At 45.8% G+C, this 23,785-nt stretch overlaps 1 protein-coding gene across 4 annotated transcripts in view; it reads right to left on the reverse strand.

Annotated features, from left to right (window-relative positions):
* LOC147105485 (histidine ammonia-lyase-like) overlaps positions 1-7,032 on the reverse strand; it is a 32,156-nt gene extending 25,124 nt beyond the window's left edge. For 2 of the 4 annotated variants that reach the window (XM_086009889.1, XM_086009888.1), the window contains exons 1-8: positions 6,724-7,031; positions 6,036-6,090; positions 2,925-2,946; positions 2,623-2,697; positions 2,460-2,532; positions 2,203-2,269; positions 2,089-2,126; positions 271-396 (exon numbers count right to left, since the gene is read on the reverse strand). In XM_086009889.1, coding sequence (XP_085866015.1) covers positions 271-396; positions 2,089-2,126; positions 2,203-2,269; positions 2,460-2,532; positions 2,623-2,697; positions 2,925-2,946; positions 6,036-6,090; positions 6,724-6,970 — 703 coding nt within the window. In that variant the 5' untranslated portion in view covers positions 6,971-7,031. Of the gene's footprint in view, positions 1-270; positions 397-2,088; positions 2,127-2,202; positions 2,270-2,459; positions 2,533-2,622; positions 2,698-2,924; positions 2,947-5,990; positions 6,091-6,723 lie in introns of those variants that run through there. The other 2 variants (XM_086009891.1, XM_086009890.1) reach the window with 2 other exon arrangements.
* Between the last annotated feature and the right edge of the window lie 16,753 nt (positions 7,033-23,785).

Here is a 23,785-nt window from a genome sequence, read left to right on the forward strand (position 1 = left end):
TTGCACACTCAAATGATGTCATAATCAGCCTGCGCCCATGAGCGGGCGCTAAGATTTAGCGCCGGCGCTAAATGCATGCTCAATATGGGGCGAGGCGCTAGGCGCCCTGCGCCCGCCCGGAAATTGGCTAGCGCCCCACTTCTCGGCCTCTTTAGGCGTTAATCGGTGGCGCTAACAACCGAATTTCTCCCCCATAGTCTTTAGCTAAATCAACAATATATGAAATACATCATGGGCATAGAAGACAGTAGGTACAAAATGGGACATTACCATTAAATGCCTGGATCATTTGACTGAGGGTCTCGAAGGAGATTCCACTGTAACCCTTGGCAAGAACATTGATCCTGAGAGCCAGCAGCATACGGGACCTCTCTGGTGTCAAGGGATCACCAACACCTGGAGGAGAAGCACCAGGCAGAAAACACAGATTCATCTACAGATTCCCAAACAACCTAAGTGGCTCCTTGTAATATGCAGGAGGAATAAAAGAATCTGGACTCTTGATTGACCATAAATTTAAGCTGTCACAACAATGTTCAGTGACAGTGAGTGACATGAATCAACTGCGGGTGGCGCTGTCCAGGGTGAGTATAAATACTCGGGCACGGGCCCAGCTTGCGCAGGACATTCTTAACAGGAACTAGTGAAGGACACAACTAGACCTCCATGTTGTAAAACAGTTGATTAAAGCTTTGTTTAACGCTTAGACCAAGTGCCAAGTAGTTTTCTTACATCAGTGAGTAAAGCAAATCAGATGTTGGGATCTGTTAAAAGGTCAATATTGAGTTGAAATAGTGAGGTGATCCTGCCACTTTATAAATCATTGGTGCAACCGCACTTTGAATACTGTGTACAGGTCTGGTCACAGAAGTATGTAAAGGATATTGCAGCTATTGAAAGGTTACAGGAAAGAGCGACCAGAATGAATGAGGGGGATGGAGGGATTGGATTATGTAAACTGGGCACCTTCTCACTGGAGAAGAGATGGTTGAGAGGGGATATGATTGTTGTTTTTAGGATTTTAAAGGGACCTGATAATGTCGACCATGATGAGCTGTTTCACCTTGTCCTGAACAGTAGACCCAGAGGACATGGCCTGCACTTGAAGGGGGTAAATTCAAATCTAACCTGGGGAAACAGTATTTCAGTGAGAGAGTGGTCAATCTATGGAACGGGCTCCCTAGGGAGAATCACAGAATCTACAGTGCAGGTAGAGGCCATTTCGGCCCATCGAGCCACATATCCCACCCTATCCCCACGTATTTAATCCCCTAACACTAAGGGTCAATTTATCATAGCCAAATCAACCTAACCTGCACATCTTTGGACTGTGGGAGGAAACCGGAGCACCCGGAGGAAACCCACGCAGACACAGGGAGAATGTGCAAACTCCACACAGACAGTTGCCCGAGGCCAGATTTGAACCCGGGTCCCTGGCGCTGTGAGGCAACAGTGCTAACCACTATGCCACCGTGCCCCCCGAGAAGGTGGAAGCAAATAGTATTGATTCATTCAAATGTAAATTAGAAAGATTTCATTCAGAAAATAACATTTGGGGATCCAGTATATGAGTAATTGGAGACATGGCGTGTGGTGAGTGCAGCAGGCTCGGGAGGAACAGGTGACTGTGGACCTCTGGTTCCCAAAGCTCTCCAACACTGGTGGTTTCCTCACCTCATGTCTGGATCTGTTGTAGACTCACTGATAGTGATTGGTTGCTGTGATTAGTCAACAACGCCATCATTATGTCATGTGACTCCCAGGATGGTAGAAGGTGAGCCACATGGACCGTGGTCTTTCTCACCTAGAAATTCCTTTGTTTCCTATGTATGAACTTAGTGGTCATTCTTTGCTTTTAACCCTCCATTTAAACAATGTGGACAGATTAGGCTTTCAACGATATTATTTTAACTAAACGTTTACCATATCATCTGATAACTTTCATTTATAATTTGTTAATAATAAGGTCGTGTGTGCAAGCAGTGAGGGGCAAGCAAAATCACTACTCACAGAAAGGGCTGTTCTCAAGTGTAGTGTCTTAGCAAAGTACTCAACAATGAAAATAGCAAAAGGGATTCCTTTGCTTACCGACTGCGGCGGAGTGTATAACGTTCTCCTGCAGCTCCCTGTGAAAACAAAGGGCTGAGTAATGAAGAGTAATGGAAGGTAACGTAAAGCAGTATCGTATTAGAATATACTCACACAAGCTTATCACGGGGGATAAGTGTCCTGGCAAATCTCCCGAAACCTGTGTTTATTCCGTACACAACTGTAAAACAAGACATTTACCCCATGGTATTGTCATCGATGAGACTGACACTTTGGTTTTAAAGTTGGTTCACAAAGTTTCCGTTAATTACAACACAATTTTACACACTGGATTGCTGACTATGAATTAAAATTAAAATAAAGTTTCTGGATTTATTTCACACAGGTTTTGAGATGAAATAAAATGCGACCTTGATCTTCATTGATGATTTTTTCCACCAGGTCCCTTGATCTGTTAACCTTCCTTTCAACATCTGGGGTAAGCTAATAAAAGAATAGTCACTTGTGTAATGACACACAGCCGTATGCTTTTGCACATTTAAACATCACTTGAAGTGGGAGTGGACATCTCACCTTGATTTTGTAGGCCCCTTTACCGAGCTGGGTAAGTTGTTCTGTCGTTAAGCTATTTCCATCCAAGTACATGTACTAAATAGAGGGGAAAAATAACTCAAAGGATGAACTAGAGTCTGTTGTTGTCGACAATTTATTATCTCCCAGATTTGTTTTCATCAGAATTATCCATTCAGAACTACTTCATCTAAATTAGCGGAGTAATTTATTTTATATATCTGTAACTGTTTATATCAGTGCACAATCTCATACAGGCTCATATCTAAAGGGAGAATTCATATTCCAAACCTGCCCTCACTCACCTGCTGAGCCTCCTGATGGTTTCTGTATTTAGTTATTAAGAACTTGTAAGATCAAATCAATAGTTTTACAGCACAGTCCATCAATTGTGAGGTTGATAAAAGTTGATCAATGTGTGAAACAGCGCAGAAATCAATATATTGTATCATTTGGAACTACATGATAATCACACTTAGGAACATTACAAAAATGGCTGCTATGGGAATGGTTCAAAGGTCAGACTGGTGGAGGTCAGGGGTCATCTTGTGAGGTTGGTGTTAAGGCACATTGCTGCAGCAAAGACTGCTCTGCCTGATCTAGAAGATCTAGGGTGAAAAGTGTGATCTTTCACCTCAATGAGCATGATAACCGATGTTACATAGGTACAGAAATATCTTTGAAGGTGGCAAGACAAGTTGAGAAGGCTGTTAAAAAAGTTTACGGGATCCTGGGCTTTATAAATAGAGGACTAGAGTACAAAAGCAAGGAAGTTATGCTAAACCTTTATAAAACACTGGTTAGGCCTCAGCTGGAGTATTGTGTTCAATTCTGGGCACCGCACTTTAGGAAGGATGTCAAGGCCTTGGAGAGGGTGCAGAGGAGATTTACTAGAATGATTCCAGGGATGAGGGACTTCAGTTACGACGTGAGACTAGAGAAGCTGGGATTGTTCTCCTTAGAGCAGAGAAGGTTAAGGGGAGATTAATAGTGTTCAAAATTATGAAGGGTTTTGAGTAAATAAGGAGAAACTGTTTCCACTGGCAGGAAGGTCGGTAACCAGAGGACACAGATTTAAGGTCATTGGCAAAAGAACCAGAGGGGAGATGAGGAGAATTTCTTTTATGCAGCGAGTTGTTGTGATCTGGAATGCATTGCCTGAAAGGGTGGTGGAAGCAGATTCAAAAGTAACTTTCAAAAGGGGAATTGGATAAATACTTGAAAAGGAAAAATTTGCAGGGCCAAGAGAAAAGAGCAGGGGAGTGGGACTAATTGCATAACTCTCTCAAAGAGCTGGCCCAGACTCGATGGGCCAAATGGCCTCCTTCTGTGCTGTATCATTCTATGATCTGATATGTGGATGAAAATTACTGTAATATTCATTCATTTGCCTCTAAACTCAAAGATAGGGGATGGAAAGTAATGTTCTCTGGTATACTCCTTGTGCTTGAGAGAGGGTTTCACCAAGAAAAATGTGGAGGTAACTGACTGACTGGCAACATTGTGCATAAGCAACAATGATAGTTTCATAAATAACTAGGAACACTTTCAGAATAAAAAGGACTGGATCAAGAGGGAGGGCTGCACCTTAAACAAAACTTGTGAAGAGCTTTGAGAGAGCAATCACACATCATTTAAAATAAATGGCTGGCAGGGTGGGGGGCAGGTAGGTAACTCAATCCCAGGTGAGACCAATCGTAGATTTCAGTCCCCCTCATTTTCAAACCTGCCATCATCACACTCCATTCAAAAAAACCCACCCTTGACCCCTCTGTCCTTGCAAACTAGCGCCCCATCTCTAATCTCCCGTTCCTCTCCAAAGTCCTTCAACATGTTGTCACCTCCCAAATCTGTGCCCATCTTTACTGCAACTCCATATTTGAATCTCCAATCAGGTTTCCACTCTGGTCACAGCAATGAAACGGTCTTTATCAAAGTCACAAAAGACTGTGGTAAACTATCCCTCCTCGTCCTTCTCGACCTGTCTGCAGCCTTTGACATGGTTGACCACTCCTTCCTCCTCCAACACCTCTCCTCCGTTGTCCAGCTGGGTGGGACTGCTTCTGTTCTGTTCCACTCAAACCTATCCAGTCATAGCCAGAGAATCTCCTGCAATGGTTTCTCTTCCCGTCCCCATTCTTGCACCGTTACCTCTGGAGTCCCCAAGGATCGATCCTGGGTCCCCTCCTATTTCCCATCTACATGATGCCCCTCTTCGACATCATCCACAGACAAGGGCTCAGCTTCCACAGGTACTCTAACGACACCCAGCTCTAACTCGCCACCACCTCTCCAGACCCCTCCACTGCCTTTGTGTTGTCAGGCTGCTTACCAACATCCAGTCCTTTGATGAGCTGCAATTTCCTCCAGCTAAACATGGGGAAGACTGAAACCATTATCTTCAGACCCTGCTACAGACACAGACACCTGCCACTGATTCCATCCACCCCCCCTCCCCTCCAGGCCACTGTCTCAGGCTGAACCAGACAGTTTGGAATCTATTGAACCCTGCGCTGAGCTTCCGACTCCATATCAACTCCATCACAAAGACTGCCTGCTTCCAGCTTCATAATATCATCCATCTCCGCCCCTGCCTCAGCTCATCTGCTGCTGAAACCTTCGTCCATGCCTTCGTTAGCTCCAGACTCGACTATCCCAACACTCTCCTGGCCGGCCTTCCATCTTCCACCCTCCATAAACTTCAGCTCATCAAAAATTCTGCTGCCCGTATCCTAACTCGCACCAAGTCCCACTCACCCATTACCCCCGTGCTTGCTGACCTGCATTGGGCTCCCAGTCCGGCAATTCTCGTTCTTGTTTCAAATCCCTCCGTGGCCTCACCCCTCCCTATCTCTGTAATCTCCTGCTACATAGGTTTGCATTCCTATAAATGAGGAAACTGTAGCTTAAAGAGATCTAGTCCCTCCACCACCGGCGCACCGTGGCTGCAGTGTGGACCATCTACAAGATGCACTGCAGCAACTCGCCAAGGCTTCTTCGGCAGCACCTCCCAAACCCGCGACCTCTTCCACCTAGAAGGACAAGGGCAGCAGGCGCACGGGGAACACCACCACCTCCAAGTTCCCCTCCAAGTCACATTCTGGATATTTTAAAGAAACAATGGGATGTTAAAATGGGAGGATTGGAGGGACTTTATGGATAGGCAAATTAATATGGGCCAAATGGCCTTCCTCATTATAATTATCTTGTGATCTTGTGATTTATACAATGGTGAGAATTGCAATAACGTCAGAAAAATGAACTCCTTAAAAATAAACACACTGAGCAAAGCAGAATTTCGGATCAATATGAAATGCGACTTTTGAAAAACAAGAGAGAAGTAAAGTAATGCGGACACATCTGTTAAACACCTGGAGCTCCCGGACTGTTGGCGATAACCCCAATGGAAAGGATACAGAGCGGCCTTGCCAGGGTTCAGTGGCTCGAGTTCAGCTTCTTGTTCTTGGATAACTGATGGAGAAAACCGAAAGGTTTGAGGGGTTCGGAACACCACAATTAATGACGCTAAACAGGTTTGATTGTGAGAAAAGCTGCAATTGGTTTTTATGCTGCTTTTTCTCTGAGAGTAAACATCATTTGCAAGTATCAAAACTCATCATTATTCTGAGCTGGCGATTGATAAGAACATAAGAACATAAGAAATAAGAGCAGGAGTAGGCCAATCGGCCCCTCGAGCCTGCTCCGCCATTCAATAAGATCATGGCTGATCTGATCCTAACCTCAAATCTACTATCACTCTCCATCCCACCCGAACCCATGTGATCTCCCGGGAGAGGCAAAAAACCAGATAAAAAAAACAATGGCCAATTTGGGAGAAAAAAATCTGGGAAATTCCTCTCCGACCCATCTAGGCGATCGAAACTCGTCCAGGAGATCACTCTGTCCCTGTATTTTCTACAGTACTTACCTTCTGTAAAGACAATCTCCACCCCAGCCAGGAACAGGAATAGAATCATCTCCTGAAATCTAACACAGAATTAGAACACAAGAAGTAGGAGCAGAACCAGGCTACACGGCCCCTGGGCCCGCTCCACTACCCACAGGGCAGAACATCGACTTCTACCGTGACATGCAGTTACCTACCAATCTGGATAAAATCATTATCCTCCAGGACATCCCTGACGGTATCGTCAGCATGCAACAGCCTCAGACCCCGACGGCGTTTCGCCGAGAACTTGATGTCATCCACACAGCCCAGGCCACCGCCGTCCACTTTATTTTTCGCGTACCGTCTCAGAGCTTCTTGTCCCAGCCACTGGATATTGTAAGAAGGGTCTTGACAGGGAACGGCCAGCCATTCCTCCCTCACACGCACAATGAAACAAAGCATTTCTAAAAAGGGGATCGATAGTCAGAGTCGGTAGAAAACATCTCGAAACATACTCCTTCTGCAAATAGAATTTATAAGGACTGCTGTCAATTAGTAATTATAGTCCATTAAAAATTACCAGAGTTTGCTGTAAAAGATTTACTAATTCACGTCCAACATTCATTCCCATTGATCTGCCAACAACTGTTGACAAGAATCAGTGAAGGAACTGGTTTGGTTTTAATTTGTTTTGAGTTAGTTTTGCGCCTGGTTCATTTTATTTGGGGTGTATAATTGACAAGGAGACAGCTGACACAGTGAAGATGAAGCAAGCAGATGTCCCATGGCGGCTTTTGGTCAGCGGTTAGTCGCTGAGGGGCTGGAATGCTGGGGTGTGCAAGTGGGGAAGGGCTGCACACTGTTCGGGAAATCATTTGGAAAAACGACAACCGCTTGCCTTTGTGTAGCGCCTTTGACAAAGGGAGATGTCTCAAAGCACTTCACAGAGGTAGGAATTGACACCAAGCCAAAGAAGATATTAGAAGGGAGTTACTAAAAGCTTAGTCAAAGAGGTAGGATTTAGGAAGGGTCTTACTTCGGAAGGAAGTGAAATGGAGAGGCAGAGGAGTTTAGGGATGGAATTCCAGCGTTGGGCCCACACGGCTGAAGGCACAGCCGCCAATTTGGGGGCAAAGGGAGTGGGGGTTGCACAAGAGGCCAGAGTTGAAGGAATGTAGAGTTCTCAGTGAAGTCACATCCCCTCATATTGGATGTGGGGCACATTCATAGGAAGAAGATTGACGAGTTGGAAATGGAGGCAGTCTCGCATCCTCAGGTAGTCCATACTCCAGTAACTCAAAGGCATTCCCAGGACATCCATGTTTATTAGAAGTGATTGACATTAAAAGGGGTAAACCATTCTAACACATCAGATTGGTCAACTGAATGTATGAAACTTCTCTTTCAAGATAAAGCATAACAAAGAGAGGTTGGAACATCTCCAGTAGTAATAGAGTTGTAGAGGAAATGGACTCTCTTCGTCACTCAGACTCTCGTTGTCTTCACTAGATGTAGCTTCTGTTTGTTTGTTAGAAGAAGATTGTCTTGTTTCTTAAATCTTCTTTTGTAAGTAACCTTTACATAGCAGATGTAGGAAGGTACCTTTATCAGTGCAAGTATAGTCAGGATAGAGTCATAGAGTCATAGAGTAATACAGCACGGATAGAGGCCCTTCGGCCCATCGTGTCCGCGCCGGCCATCAAGCCCTGTCTAATCTAATCCCATATTCCAGCATTTGGCCCGTAGCCTTGTATGCTATGGCATTTCAAGTGCACATCCAAATGCTTCTTAAATGTTGTGAGGGTTTCTGCCTCCACAACCCTTTCAGGCAGTGAGTTCCAGACTCCAACCACCCTCTGGGTGAAAAAGTTCTTTCTCAAATCCCCTCTAAACCTCCCACCCTTTACCTTGAATCTATGCCCCCTAGTTATCGACCCCTCTACTAAGGGAAAAAGCTCCTCAGCATCCATCCTATCTATGCCCCTCATAATTTTGTACACCTCAATCATGTCCCCCCTCAGCCTCCTCAGCTCCAAGGAAAACAAACCCAACCTGCCCAGTCTCTCTTCATAGCTGAAGCGCTCCAGCCCTGGTAACATCCTGGTGAACCTCCTCTGCACCCTCTCTAACGCGATCACATCCTTCCTGTAGTGTGGCGACCAGAACTGCACACAATATTCCAGCTGTGGCCTAACCAGTGTTTTATACAGCTCCATCATAACCTCCTTGCTCTTATATTCAATGCCTCGGCTAATGAAGGCAAGTATCCCATATGCCTTTTTTACCACCTTATCCACCTGTTCCGCCGCCTTCAGGGATCTGTGTACTTGCACACCCAGATCCCTCTGACCCTCCGTCTTGCCTAGGGTCTTTCCATTCATTGTGTATTCCTTTGCCTTGTTAGTCCCCCCAAACTAAGAGTAGTTAGAGAGTAAGAGGTTAAAGAATTTAAATTGAATGGCTATACCACCCTGATACAGGCAAAGATAAGTGTCACTTAACTGTACAAAGTGATGGAGATCAAGGAAGGTCAGAGAAAGCCACCTAGCAGATACCGTCACTCGTGGAAGAACACAGGATCTAAGTGGAACAGATAGTCCCACTGCCAAAGGGGATTATCAACTCAACACTCCAGAAGCTAATGACTTTTTTTTAATTATTCATTCTCGAGATGTGGGCGTCACTGGCAAGGCTGGCATTTATTGCCCATCCTTAGTTGTCCTTGAGAAAGTGGTCGCCCATCTTGTTGAATCACTGCAGTCTGTGTGATGAAGGTTCTCCCACAGTACTGTTAGGTGGTGAGTTCCAGGAAGAGGAAGGAATGGCAATATATGTCCAATTCAGGATGGTTGTGACTTGGAGGGGATCTTGGAGGTAGTGGTGTTCCCATGCACCTGCTTCCCTTGTCATTCTAGGTAGAGGAGGTCACAGGTTTGAGAGGTGCTGTTGAAGAAGCCTTGGCGAGTTGCTGCAGTGCATCCTGTAGATAGTACACACTGCAGCCACGGTCTGCCGATGGTGGAGAGAATGGATGTTTGAGGTGGTGGATAGACTGCCAATCAAGCGGGTTGCTTTGTCCTGGGTGGTGTCGAGCTTCTTGGGTGTTGTTAGAGCTGCACCCATCCAGGCAAGTGTAGACTATTCCATCACACTCCTGACTTGTGCCCTGTAGATGGTGGAAAGGCTTTGGGGAGTCAGGAGGTGAGACACTCGCCGCAGAATACCCAGCCTTTGACCTGCTCTTGTAGCCACAGTATTTATGTGGTTGGTCCAGTTGAGTTTCTGGTCAATGGTCAGTGGCCCACCATCTTCTCAAGGGGCAACTAAGGATGGGAAATAAATACCAGCCTTGCCGGCAACACCCACATCCCAAAAACGAATAATTAAAAAAAAGTCGTTAGCATCTGGAATGTCCAGCCGGTGATCCCCTTCGGCAGTGGAACTATCTGTTCCCCTAGGATGTTGATGGTGGGGGATTCGACGATGGTGATGCCATTGAATGTCAAGGAGAGGTGGTTAGACTCTCTCTTTTTGGAGATAGTCATTGCCTGGCACTTGCGTAGTGCGAATGTTACCTGCCACTTACCAGCCCAAGCCTGGATGTTGTTCACTTCTTGCAACATACGGGCACGGATTCACTCATTATCTGAGGAGTTGCGAATGGAACTGAACACAGTGCAATCATCAGCAAACATCCCCACTTCTGACCTTATGATGGAGGGAAGGTCATTGATGAAGCAACTGAAGATGGTTGGGCCTAGGACATTGCCCTGAGGAACTCCTGCAGTGATGTCCTGGGGCTGTGATGATCAGCTTCCAACAACCACAACTATCATCCTTTGTGCTAGGTACTTTTGTCTGGTAATCACACCTGTGAAGCACCTTGGGATGTTATACTAGGTTAAAGGTGCTATATAAATGCAAGTTGTTGTTGTTGTTGTATGACTCCAGCCTCTGGAGAGTTTTCTCCCTGATCCCCATTGACTTCAATTTTACTAGGGCTCCTTGATGTCACACTCGGTCAAATACTGCCTTAATGTCAAGGGCAGTCACTCTCACCTCACCTCTGAAATTCAGTTCTTCTGTCCTTGTTTGGACCAAGGCTGTAATGAGGTCTGGAGCCAAGTGGTCCTAACGGAACCCAAATTAAGCATCAGTAAGAAACTTATTGGTGAGTAAGTACAACTTGATAGCACTGTCAATGACACCGTCCATCACTTTGCTGATGATTGAGAGCACACTGATGGGGCGGTAATTGGCTGGATTGCATCGGTCCTGTTTTTTGCGGACAGGACATAACTGGACAATTTTCCACATTATCAGGTAGATGCCAGTGTTGTAGCTGTACTGGAACAGCTTGGCTAGAGGCGCGGTTAGTTCTGGAGCGCAGGTTTTCAGCACAACAGCCGGGATGTTGTCGATACTCATAGCCTTTGCTGTGTCCAGTGCACTCAGCCATTCCTTGATATCATGTGGAGTGAATCAAATTGGCTGAAGACTGGCTTCTGTGATGGTGGGGACCTCAGGAGGAGGCCGAGAAGGATCATCCACTCGGCACTTCTGGCAGAAGATGTTTCACATGCTGGACTCTGCCATCATTGAGGAAGGGGGCCTACTGGAGCCTCCTCCTGTTAGTTGCTTAATTGTCCACCACCATTCATGATTGGATGTGGCAGGATTGTAGAGCTTTGATCTGATCGGTTGGAGTGGGATTACGTAGCTCTGTCTGCAGCATGCTGCTTCCACTGTTTAGCATGTACGTACTCCTGTGTTGTAGTTTCACCAGGATGGTACCTCATTTTTAGGTAAACCTGGTGCTGCTAGCATGCTCTTCTACACTCCTTATTGAACCAGAGTTAGTCATCTGGCTTGATGGTAATGGTAGAGTGAGGGATATGCCGGGCCATGAGGTTACAGATTGTGTTGGAATAAAATTCTGCTGCTGCCGATGGCCCACAGCACCTCATGACTATGTCAGGCTGATGCTCGACTAGTCTGTGGGACAGCTCTCCCAACTTTGGCACAAGTCCCCAGATGTTGGTGAGGAAGACTTTGCAGGGTGGACTGGGCTGGGTGTGCCTTTGTCATGTCTGAATCTGATGCCTAGGTTGAAGCCAAGTGGTCCGTCCGGTTTTATTCTGATTATCCTTTTCTGTAGCGGTTTGCTACAAGTAAGTGGCTTGCTGGGCCATTTCAGAGGGCAGTTTAGATTCAACCACATTGGTGTAGGACTGGAGTCACATACAGGCCAGACTGGGTAAGGACGGCAGGTTTCCTTCTCTAAAGGACATTAGTGAACCAGATGGGTCTTTACGACAATCCGATAGTTTCATGGTCACTGTTACTGATACCAGATTTTTATTCTAGATTTTTTTTTACTGAATTCAAATTCATAAAGTGCCATGGTGGGATTTGAACTCACGTTCACTGGACTATTAGTCGAGGCCTCTGGATTACTAGTCCAGTAATATAACCACTACACTACTGGCTGCGTCCCAGGGAAGAAAGAATCGACTCAACCACACCACTCATAAGTACGAGGTCATACAAGCTCTAGAAACAGTGATAACCACCAACGTCCACCTATCCAATAGACTGGTTATCTGATGCTATTCCCATGTCAGCTGTCTAAGATTTAGCCCTAATTTAGCCTTCACCAATTTGCAGTAGTCTCAACAAAACTGATCTCAACAATAATTTAATAATCAGTGATTCTGTTCATTCTGAAATACAGTGAATTGCCTTTACAACCTCTGTTACTCATTTTGTTAAGTAACTCTGTCTATGAATTGTTTGCTAGTCAAACTGCCAGGTGACCCTTATAACATCTACTAATATCTATCAATTACTCGTACACTCACTGTTTTACTGTAAGTTGTGAATTTGTAATCAATAATTCGTTGTTCGTGCATGAAGTTGTCTGATTTCATCCTTAATGATTCAGCAAGAAAGGGTTAACCATTCACTCAGTAGCTTGTGAATGTCCCAATCGAAGGCTGGTAAGGAGCTCAATTCAATCTGAACGGGGTGGTGTGAAACAGCCGAGTTAGGCATCAGTCTCCTCCTAGACATAAGCTGAGTGATAAACCCCAGACAATTCCTTAGTGAGAAGGTAAGGTGGTGGGGGGGGGGGGGGGGTTGAGGATTCTGGTTCCTCGCCATGTATTTGTCTGGATATCTAACATTTACTGAGGCCGGGATTTGAATCTCCCAAGATTTTTGGGGGACAATATTCATGTTATTCTTTTAAAACCATAATTTAATTTAATGCATTGTAACCAGTTCATAAACCAAGTATGCATAACTGAGCAAATTGAATCCTTACCGAAAATTCAAAGGGTGAAGTACTTGTACAATTTGGGGTTGTCTTTACTGAATAATTGATGAGCTAGCCAAGCCAGGAGCTGCATATGAGTAAAAAGAAAGACTTGCATTTCTACAGCACCAGTCACAACCTCAGGACGTCACAAAGTGCTTTACAGCCAATGAAGTACTTTTGAATGTAGTCACTGTTGTAATGTACATAGCAGCCAATTAGTGCACAGCAAGCTCCCACAAACAGCAATGTGATAATGACCGGATAATCTGTTTTAGAGATGTTGGTTGAGGGATAAATATTGACCAGGACACTGGGGAGAACTCCCCTGCTCGTCTTCGAATAGTGCCATGGGATCTTTTACATCCCTGAGAGAGTAGACGGGGCCACGATTTAACGTCTCATCCGAAAGACGGCACCTCCAACAGTGCAGCACTCCCTCAGCACTGCACTGGAGCGTCAGCCTGGATTATGAGCGAGCTCAAGTCTCTGGAGTGGGACTTGAACCCACGACCTGCTGACTCAGAGGTGAGAGTGCGACCCACTGAGCCAATGATGACACCTAAGTGAAGGGTTAATACTGCGAGCAGCCCGAGAGTTGTCTGTGGAAAAGGGGGCGGAGCTTGTCACAGCACACGAGAACAAGCAATTCCAAACAACACTTGCTGTGCATGACTACATTTAAAGGGGCAGTCCACTGAATTGACTGAAAGCAATTGACTTAAATATAGTTCTCAATCAGTGTTCAACTTGGATTAATCAGACATATTACATAGTTATGCAGTATTTACAGCACAGAAACAGGCCATTCAGCCCAACTGGTCTATCCCGGTGTTCATGCTCAACACGAGCCTAGTCAGATGTAGTCATCACGTCTGATGAATTGCTGCAGATGGAAATGTTGCCTCCTGAAATTTTAAAACAATTGCACGGTGCTGGTAAAAATGATACGTGTCAGGTGTCTGAAACTGGACAGACTAACCGATCAAAGTTAGCCGTCACCTCTTCTCTTGTTGTGTCAATGTATTGCCATACTCAAGCGTTAAGCACCGAGCGAACAATGTTCAGAGAGCTAGAATTTAAACAGCAGCTGGCCCAGGCAGTTCAGGCTCAGGAAACTGTCTTACAAACAGAATTCCAATGGTCTGAAAGAGAGGCAGAGTGTAAGCAGCATCTAATTCAGAAAGAACTAGAATTCACCCAGCAGTTGAGCCAGAAAAAGCTAGCCACACAGGAGTTCCCATTTCGGCACTGTGGCGGGGGCGGAAAACATAAGAACATAGGAATTAGGAGCAGGAGTTGGCCATACGGCCCCTCCAACCTGCTCCGCCATTCAATGACCTCAACTCCACTTTCCCACCCGATCTCCATATCCCTTGATTCCCCTAGGGTCCAAAAATCTATCGATCTCAGCCTTGAATATACTCAATAACTCAGCATTCACAGCCCTCTGGGGCACAGAATTCCAAAGATTCACAGCACTCTAAGTTAAGAAATTCCTCCTCATCTCGGTTTTAAATGGCCGACCCCTTATCCTGAGACTATGCCCCATAGTTCTAGACTCTCCAGCCAGGGGAAACAACCTCTCAGCGTCTACCTTGTGTAAGATTAGGTCAAGGGTCACAGATTACCCAAAAGGGTGGAGGAGTCACAAGTGGTTTATTGAGGAGTGATGGTTCAAATACAGCACGGTGGCATAGTGGTTAGCACTGTTGCCTCACAGCGCCAGGGACCCGGGTTCGAATCCGGCCTCGGGTGACTGTCTGTGTGGAGTTTGCACATTCTCCCCGTGTTTGCGTGGGTTTCCTCCGGGTGCTCCGGTTTCCTCCCACAGTCCAAAGATGTGCGGGTTAGGTTGATTGGCTATGATAAATTGACTTTTAGTGTTAGGGTGATTAAATACATGGGGTTACGGGGATAGAGTGGGATATGTGTTGGTGTAGGGGTTACGGGGATCGGGTGGGATATGTGTCGGTGCAGGCTCGATGGGCCGAATGGCCTCTATCTGCACTGTGGGGTTTCTGTGATTCTGTGAACACATAATCAGGATAGACACAGTTAGACATATGACCCGTAACAAGTGAGAATGGTTTACCAGGCCCGGATCGGACGGATGAGGCAGGACGACTTGATCTTTGCAGCCTCCGGTAACGATCTCTTCTTCTTCAGTCGTCTCTGAGGCTGGCTGAGGTGTTAAGCGGAAGCTAGAACGGATCCACCGCGGGGAGCTCTCCTCCGTCTGTCCTTCTTTCCCTTCTTGACTGCCCGTTTATATACCTGATTTCAGGGGCCGGTAGATACCTCACGTCAATCATTCATTTAATTATATTTACCCATTCCACTGTTCAATTACAGGGGAATAGATACCCAAGGCAGACCCCTCCTAACCTAAGCTCCAGTCCCATGGGATCATTCCTTCACTTATCTCTTGTATGGACATCTTGTTACCTTCTCCCAGACAGTTTGTTTTAGATACGTGGATCATGAGGCTCCATCCCCAACCTCTTATCAGGCCCAGTCATGCCTACACAAAGGCCTGTTTCTACGTTATGTCCTTGGCCTCATAATGAGCCAATGTGAAAACCCTTATCTAACATGATTAACATTGTTCTGTGACAGCTCAGGCAGACTGCTGAAGAATATCCCTTAACTAGAGAAGCCTATTTCTTATGATTCTATAGAACCACTATTTCTTACACCTGTCAATCCCTCTCAGAATCTTATGTTTCAATGAGATCGCCTCTCATTCTTCTAAACTCCAGAGAGTATCGGCCCAGTCTACTCAATCTCTCCTCATAGGACAACCCTCTCATCCCAGGGATCAATCTAGTGAACCTTCGTTGCACCGCCTCTAAGGCAAGTATGTCCTTTCTCAGATAAGGAGACCAAAACTGTGCCCAGTACTCCAGGTGTGGTCTCACCAAGGCCCTGTACAATTGTAGCAAGACTTCCTTACTCTTATACTCCAACCCCCTTGCAATAAAGGCCAACATGCCAAGTGCCTTCCTAATTGCTAATTGGAAACATGATTGAAGGGATTAAACATGGAGTTGCAGGAAAGATGGGCATGGATTTGGGAGGTGACAACACGTTCAAGGACATTGGAGAGGAAAGGGAGGTTGGAGATGGGGTGGTAGTTTGCAAGGACGGAGGGGTCAAGGGTGTTTTTTTTGAGAGGGGTGATGACGGCAGATTTGGAGGAGGTGGGGGACAGTACCCGAGGAGAGGGAGCTGCTAACAATATCAGCAAGCATGGGGGTCAGCAGTTTAGTGGGAATAGGGTCGAGAGAGCAAGAGGTGGGTCTCACGGATAAGTTTGGAGGGCCCATGAGGGGAGATAGGAGAAAAACTAGAGAAAGATGCGAGTTCAGGGCTAAATCAATGAGGAAGTTTGGCTTGTTGGGCAAGGGAAAAGGAGGGATGAGGCAGAGGCAGCTGAATGGATGGTCTCAATCTTAGTGACAAAGTGGTCCATGAGCTCCTTGCACTTGTTAGGAACAAAGGAACAGGAGCAATATTCCCCCTAAGGTGCGCGGTGATTGTTAATCCGCTGAGCGGTAAGGGGGAGCGGGACAAGAAGAAGGCTGGCACGATTAGTCCCTAGATGGCGTGCTGGGCGGGGCGGTCGGCGAGAGAATAGGATGGGGCAGTTGGGGTTGCTGCTCGTAAGGAGGCAGTGACGAGTGCCTCAATGGATCCCTCAGAGGATGCCAGGGGAGTGATTTGGGTGTGGGTGGGGGAAAGTACCCTAGAGGGGAGAAATGAAAGGTGGCATGACTCGGTGAAAGAAAGGGGAGAAGACAGGTGAGAAGGGCCCAAGGGTGACAGATAGAAGAGAAAAGAAGGCCACAGAAGTAATGGAGTGGCAGCCAAAATGGCATGTGAATGGACACAGGGAAACTCAGGTTACACGGGCAGGGAAATGATTAGGAGAGATATGTCCTGGTTTAAACAGAGGATAGTGAGGAGACAATAAGAGAGTCCAAAGTTAAACTCAGGGGTCCCGTGGTGGGATGAAGTTGAATTGTAGATGAGGTGGAGCCAGCTTGGACCCAGTACGCCAGCGGAGGGATGAATGGAGCCAGCGGCAGAGAGAGGCAGGCAGAAACATAGAAGATAGGAGCAGGAGTGGGCCATTCGGCCCCTCGAGCCTGTTCCGCCATTTAATGAGATCATGGCTGATCATCCAAATTCAGTACCCTGTCCCTGCTTTCTCCCCATATCCCTTGATCCCTTTAGCCTTAAGAAATATATCTAACTCCTTCTTGAATATATTTAATGAATTGGCCTCCACTGCCTTCTGTGGTAGAGAATTCCACAGGTTCACCACTCTCTGGGTGAAGAAATTCCTCCTCATCTCAGTCCTAAATGGCTTACCCCATATCCTTAGACGGTGACCCCTGGTTCTGGACTCCCCCGCCATCGGGAACATCCTTCCTGCATCTAGTCTGTCTAGTCCTGTTAGAATTTTATAAGTTTCAATGAGATCCCCTCTCATTCTTCTAAACTCTAGCAAATATAAGCCTAATCGACCCAATCTCTCTTCATATGTCATTCCTGCCATCCCAGGTATCAGTCTGGTGAATCTTCGCTGCACTCCCTCCATGGCAAGAACATCCTTCCTCAGATAAGGCGACCAAAACTGCACACAATACTCAAGGTGTGGTCTCACCAAGGCCCTGTACAACTGCAGCAAGACATCCTTGCTCCTGTACTCGAATCCTCTTGCTATATAGGCTAACATACCATTTGCCTTCTTAACCGCCTGCTGCACCTGCATGCTTACCTTCAGCGACTGGTGCACAAGGACACCCAGGTCTCATTGCTCTTCCCCTTCTCCCAATCTATTGCCGTTCAGATAATAATCTGCCTTCCTGTTTTTGCCACCAAAGTGGATAACCTCGCATTTATCCACATTATACTGCATCTGCCATGCATCTGCCCAATCACCCAACCTGTCCAAATCATACTGGAGTTTCTCGGCATCCTCCTCACAGCACACACGCCCACCCAGCTTTGTGTCATCTGCAAACTTGGAGATATTACATCTAGTTCCCTCGTCTAGATCATTAATATATATTGTGAATAGCTGGGGTCCTAGCACCGATCCCTGCGGTACCCCACTAGTCACTGCCTGACATTCGGAAAAAGACCCGTTTAGTCCAACTCTTTGCTTCCTGTCTGGTTCTGTCTGCCAACCAGTTCTCTGTCCAAGTCAGTACCATACCCCCAATCCCATGTGCTTTAACTTTAATACGTTAATCTCTTATGTGGGACCTTATCGAAAGCCTTCTGAAAGTCCAAATACACCACATCCACTGGTTCTCCCTTATCTATTCTACCAGTTACATCCTCAAAAAATTCCAGTAGATTAGTCAAGCATGATTTAGCTTTTGTAAATCCATGTTGACTTTGTCCGATATTGTCACTGTTATCCAAGTGCTCTGCTATTACATCTTTTATAATGGACTCTAGCATTTTCTACCCTTTAATTAATTTAAATTAAATTAAATCAAATTAATACCACTAATTACACTACAATTAAATGATATACTCAAGGGCCCTTGTTTACTAGCACTCCCCGCTGCACAACAGAGACCTTAGAAACTATAACCACAAGAATGAAGACCTTCTAAACTTTATAAACTATTAACCTTAACTGTCCAGCTATAGAGTAGTATAAATAAATACTCACCTGGCCGTACTCACCCAATCAGCTGCTTTCTCTTGCCCGCATCACTTTCTGAATCGTGACGTGGCTCTGGAACGCCGCCGCCGGTCTGCGAGATTGGTAAGCCTCGGAAAAAAAGCCCGCGAAAGTGAGTTTAGATACTAGAAAGTGGCACAGCAAAGGTCATTGGGCAGCAGTGGACCAGAATCTAGAGCAGGCTGGGAACCGGCAGAATCAGATCAGAGTTTGCTCAGCGTAGAGTGAAAGATTCACGGTAGCGGAGCAGAAAACCGAGGATGCAGGAGCAGACCAGGTACTAGGATCGAGCTGACCCAGCAGAGAATGCGGACTCTGTAGAAAGCAGTGGCAATGGTGGAGGTCACTTTAAGTCCTAGAAGCCAGCAGACTAATGGATTTCAGCAGGTAGATTTGCCAATTTTGGTTGGACGTACACCTGGAGGTTTTATCACATTACCTTCCACCTCCACCACCCGACCCCACCCCACGGTCAAACAGCCTTTTTCCCCCATCTACAATATTATTATAAGCAATAAAGAAGTGTTTAAAGAAAATGAAAAAAACACACGATATTTTTGACTGCCCCTATTATTTATCTCCTGGGTTGCTCCGAGCAGGAGTAGGGTTCCCAACCCTCCTGCTTTGGGCGGGAGTTTACCGGAATGGGTGAATGATCTCCCAAGCGCTGTTGTTTGTGACTCAGGAGAAACATAGGATTACACAGGATATACGGGACAGAAACAGGCCATTCGGCCCAACCAGTCCATACCGGCGTTTATGCTCCACTCAAGTCTCCTCCCATCTTTCCTCATCTAAATCTATCAGTGTAACCCTCTATTCCCTTCTCCCTCATATGCTTCTCTAGCCTCCCCTTAACATAAGAACATAAGAAATAGGAGCAGGAGTAGGCCAATCGGCCCCTCGAGCCTGCTCCGCCATTCAACAAGATCATGGCTGATCTGATCCTAACCGCCAATCCACTATCACAGAACCATCTCCTGAATCTAACAGAATTAGACACACGAAATAGGAGCAGGATCAGGCTACACGGCCCCTGGGCCCGCTCCGCTACCCACAGGGCCATGACCGATCCGAACCTAGACTCATGTCCAAATTCCTGCCCGCTCCCCGTAACCCCGTTTTTTGGGGCAGCATATTCCGTGGACCTACCACCCTCTGAGTGAAGTAGTTCCTCCTCATCTCAGTTTTGAAAGAGCAGCCCCTTATTCTAAGACTATGCCCCCTAGTTCTAGTTTCACCCATCATCGGGAACATCTTCCCTGCATCCACCCGATCCAACCCCTTCACAATCTTATATGTTTCAATAAGATCGCCTCTCATTCTTCTGAACTCCAATGAGTAGAGTCCCAATCTACTCAACCTCTCCTCATATGTCCATCCCCTCATCCCCGGGATTAACCGAGTGAAACTTCTTTGTACTGACTCGAGAGCAAGTATGTCCGTTCTTAAGTATGGACACCAAAACTGTACGCAGTATTCCAGGTGCGTTCTCACCAATACCTTGTACAACTGAAGCAATACCTCCCTATTTTTATATTCTATCCCCCTAGCAATGAAAGCCAACATTCCATTGGCCTTCTTAATCACTTGCTGCACCTGCATACTAACCTTTTGAGTTTCGTGCACCAGGACCCCCAGATCCCTTTGTACTTCAGTACTTTCCAGATTCTTGCCATTAAGATAATAACTTGCTCTACGATTTTTCCTGCCAAAGTGCATAACCTCACACTTTCCAGTATTGTATTCCATCTGCCAAATCTCTGCCCACTTACTTAGCCTGTCTATGTCCCCTTGAAGGTTTTTTATGTCCTCCTCACTCACTACTTTCCCTCCCATCTTAGTATCATCTGCAAACTTTGATATGTTACACTCGGTCCCCTCCTCCAAATCGTTAATATAGATTGTAAAGAGTTGGAGACCCAGCACTGACCCCTGCGGAACACCACTAGTTACTGATTGCCAGTCTGAGAATGAACCATTTATCCCAACTCTCTGCCTTCTGTTAGATAGCCAATCCTCTATCCATGCCAGAATATTACCCCCAATCCCGTGATTTTTTATCTTAAGCAATAATCTTTTGTGTGGCACCTTGTCAAATGCCTTTTGGAAGTCTAAATACACTACATCCACTGGTTCCCCTTTATCCACCCTATATGTTACTTCCTCAAAGAACTCCAGCAAATTTGTCAAACATGACTTCCCCTTCATAAAACCATGCTGACTTTGTCCTATTAAATTATGACTATCCAAATGTCCTGTTACTGTCTCCTTAATAATGGACTCCAAAATTTTACCTACCACAGATGTTAGGCTAACCGGTCTATAGTTTCCAGCCTTCTGTCTACTGCCCTTTTTAAATAAGGGTGTTACATTAGCAGTTTTCCAGTCTGCCGGGACCATTGCCGAGTCCAGGGAGTTTTGGAAAATTATTACCAATGCATCCACAATCCCTACCGCCACTTCCCTCAAGACCCTAGGATGTAAGCCATCAGGTCCAGGTGATTTATCCGCCTTGAGTCCCATTATTTTACCGAGTACCACTTCTTTAGTGATTTTGATCGTGTTTAGCTCCTCCCCCCCTTTAGCCCCCTGTTTGTCCAGTGTTGGGATATTCTTAGTGTCTTCTACTGTAAAGACTGATGTAAAATATTCATTCAGTGTTTTTGCCATCTCCATATTTCCCACCATTAATTTCCCGGTCTCATCCTCTAAGGGACCAACATTTACTTTAGCCACCCTTTTTCTTTTTATACAACTATAAAAACTCTTACTATCTGTTTTTATATTTTTTGCTAATTTACTTTCATAATCTATCTTCCCTTTCTTAATCAATCTTTTTGTTATTTTTTGCTGTCTTTTAAAGTTTTCCCAATCCTCTATCGTCCCACTAGATTTGGCTACCTTATATGCCCTTGTTTTTAGTCGAATACTATCCTTAATTTCTTTACTTAGCCACGGATGGCTGTCTTTTCTTTTACACCCTTTTCTTCTCAGTGGAATATATATTTTTTGGAAGTTGTAAAATAACTCCTTAAATGTACACCACTGATCATGTATCGTCTTACCCTTTAATCTATTTTCCCAATCCACTCTACTCAATTCTGCTCTCATACCTTCATAGTCTCCTTTATTCAAGCTTAGCACGCTTGTTTGAGATCCAACCTTCTCACCCTCTAATTGAATATGGAATTCAACCATGTTATGGTCACTCATTCCAAGGGGATCCTTTACTAGGACATTTTTAATTAATCCTGTCTCGTTACACAGGACCAGATCTAAGGTTGCCTGCCCCCTGGTCGGTTCAGTTACATACTGCTCAAGAAACCCATCCCTAATACACTCAATGAACTCATCCTCAAGGCAGCCCTGCCCAATTTGATTTGTCCAATTAATATGATAGTTAAAATCCCCCATAATTATAGATGTTCCCTTATTACAAGCCTCAACTATTTCCTGATTGATACTCCGTCCAACAGAGTTGCCACAGTTCGGAGGCCTATAGACTACGCCCACTAGTGTTTTTTTCCCCTTATTATTCCTTACCTCCACCCAAACTGTTTCATTATCCTGATCTTTTGACCCAATATCATTTCTCTGTATTACAGTGATCCCTTCCTTTATTAACATAGCCACCCCACCTCCCCTTCCTTCCTGCCTGTCCTTCCTGATCGTTAAATAACCTGGTATGTTTAATTCCCAGGCATTGTCACCCTGCAGCCATGTTTCTGTAATGGCCACAAGATCATACCCATATGTAGTTATTTGTGCCATTAACTCATCTATTTTGTTACGAATGCTACGTGCATTCAGATAGAGAACTTTCAAATATGTTTTGTGACACTTAGTTCCTGCTTTTGCCCTTTTTATTACTTTACCTTTTACTCCATACCTTCTGCCCCTTCCTGACATGCTCTGGTTTTTAATTTCCCCACTGCTACTTAAGTCTATGACCTTCTCTGTTGTCATTTGTATTATTTGCTCCCTAGGAACCTCCCCCCCACTAGTTAGTTTAAAGCCCTCTCTACAGCCCTAGCTATATGATCCGCCAGGACTCTAGTCCCAGCACTGGCCAAGTGAAGCCCGTCCCAACGGAACAGCTCCCTCCTGCCCCAGTACTGGTGCCAGTGTCCCAGGAAGCAAAACCCATTTCTCCCACACCAGTCTTTGAGCCACGCATTTAACTCTCTAATTTTATTTATCCTAGCCAAATTCGCTCGTGGCTCAGGTAATAATCCGATTATTACCCTTGTGGTTCTGCTTTTTAATTTGGCCCCTAGCTGCTCAAACTCCCTCAGCAGAACCTCCTTCCTTGTCCTATCTATGTCGTTGGTACCAACATGGACCACAACAACTGGATCCTCTCCCTCCCACTCCAAGTTTCTCTCCAGTCCAGAGGAGATGTCCTTAACCCTGGCACCGGGCAGGCAACACAGCCTTCGGGACTCTCGCTCTCGGCTGCAGAGAACTCTATCTATCCCCCTAACGATACTATCCCCTACCACTACAACATTTCTTTTAACTCCCCCCACTTGAATGGCCCCCCGCTCCACGGTGCTGTGGCCAGGTTGCTCATCCTCCCCGCAGTCCCTGTTCCCATCCTCACAGGGAGTAAGAGCCTCGAACCTGTTGGACAAGTGCAAGGGCTGCGGCTCCTCCAACACTACCTCCTGGATCCCCGTACCTGCCTCACTTCGAGTCACACCATCCTGACCCTGGCCACGGACTACATCTGAATTAATTAATCTAATTGGTGTGACTACCTCCTGATACACAGAGTCCAGGTAACTCTCCCCCTCCCTGATGTGTCTCAGTGTTTGAAGCTCGGACTCCAGCTCTTCAACACAGAGCCGGAATTCCTCGAGCAGCCAACACTTACTGCAAATGTGATCACCGTGAGCATCAATGGTGTCCACCAGCTCCCACATATTGCAGCAGCAACACATCACCTGATCTCCCATTCTATGTAATTAATTAAATTTATTAATATTATTCTTAAATACCCTCTGCCTCGATTCTAGATGGTGAATATCACACCTTAGAAACTATAAACCAAGGAGATTTAAGCTTAAAAAGGGAGAAATACTTACCAACCAATCACTTACCCGCTTTGTGGGGATGTCACACCTTGAATACTTTTTACCTCTCTCCTTCCCTGAGATTGGAGATTGGTGAGGCCTACCTGAGCCTCTGGGGCCTGTTGTAGTCGCTCTGCTGCGCTGCTCCGCCTCCACCCGCTGCCGCACTGGGGCCT

Source organism: Somniosus microcephalus, chromosome 17 (assembly GCF_052327205.1).
Source record: "Somniosus microcephalus isolate GS21.2 chromosome 17, FLI_Smic_1.0, whole genome shotgun sequence".
NCBI lineage: Eukaryota > Metazoa > Chordata > Chondrichthyes > Squaliformes > Somniosidae > Somniosus > Somniosus microcephalus.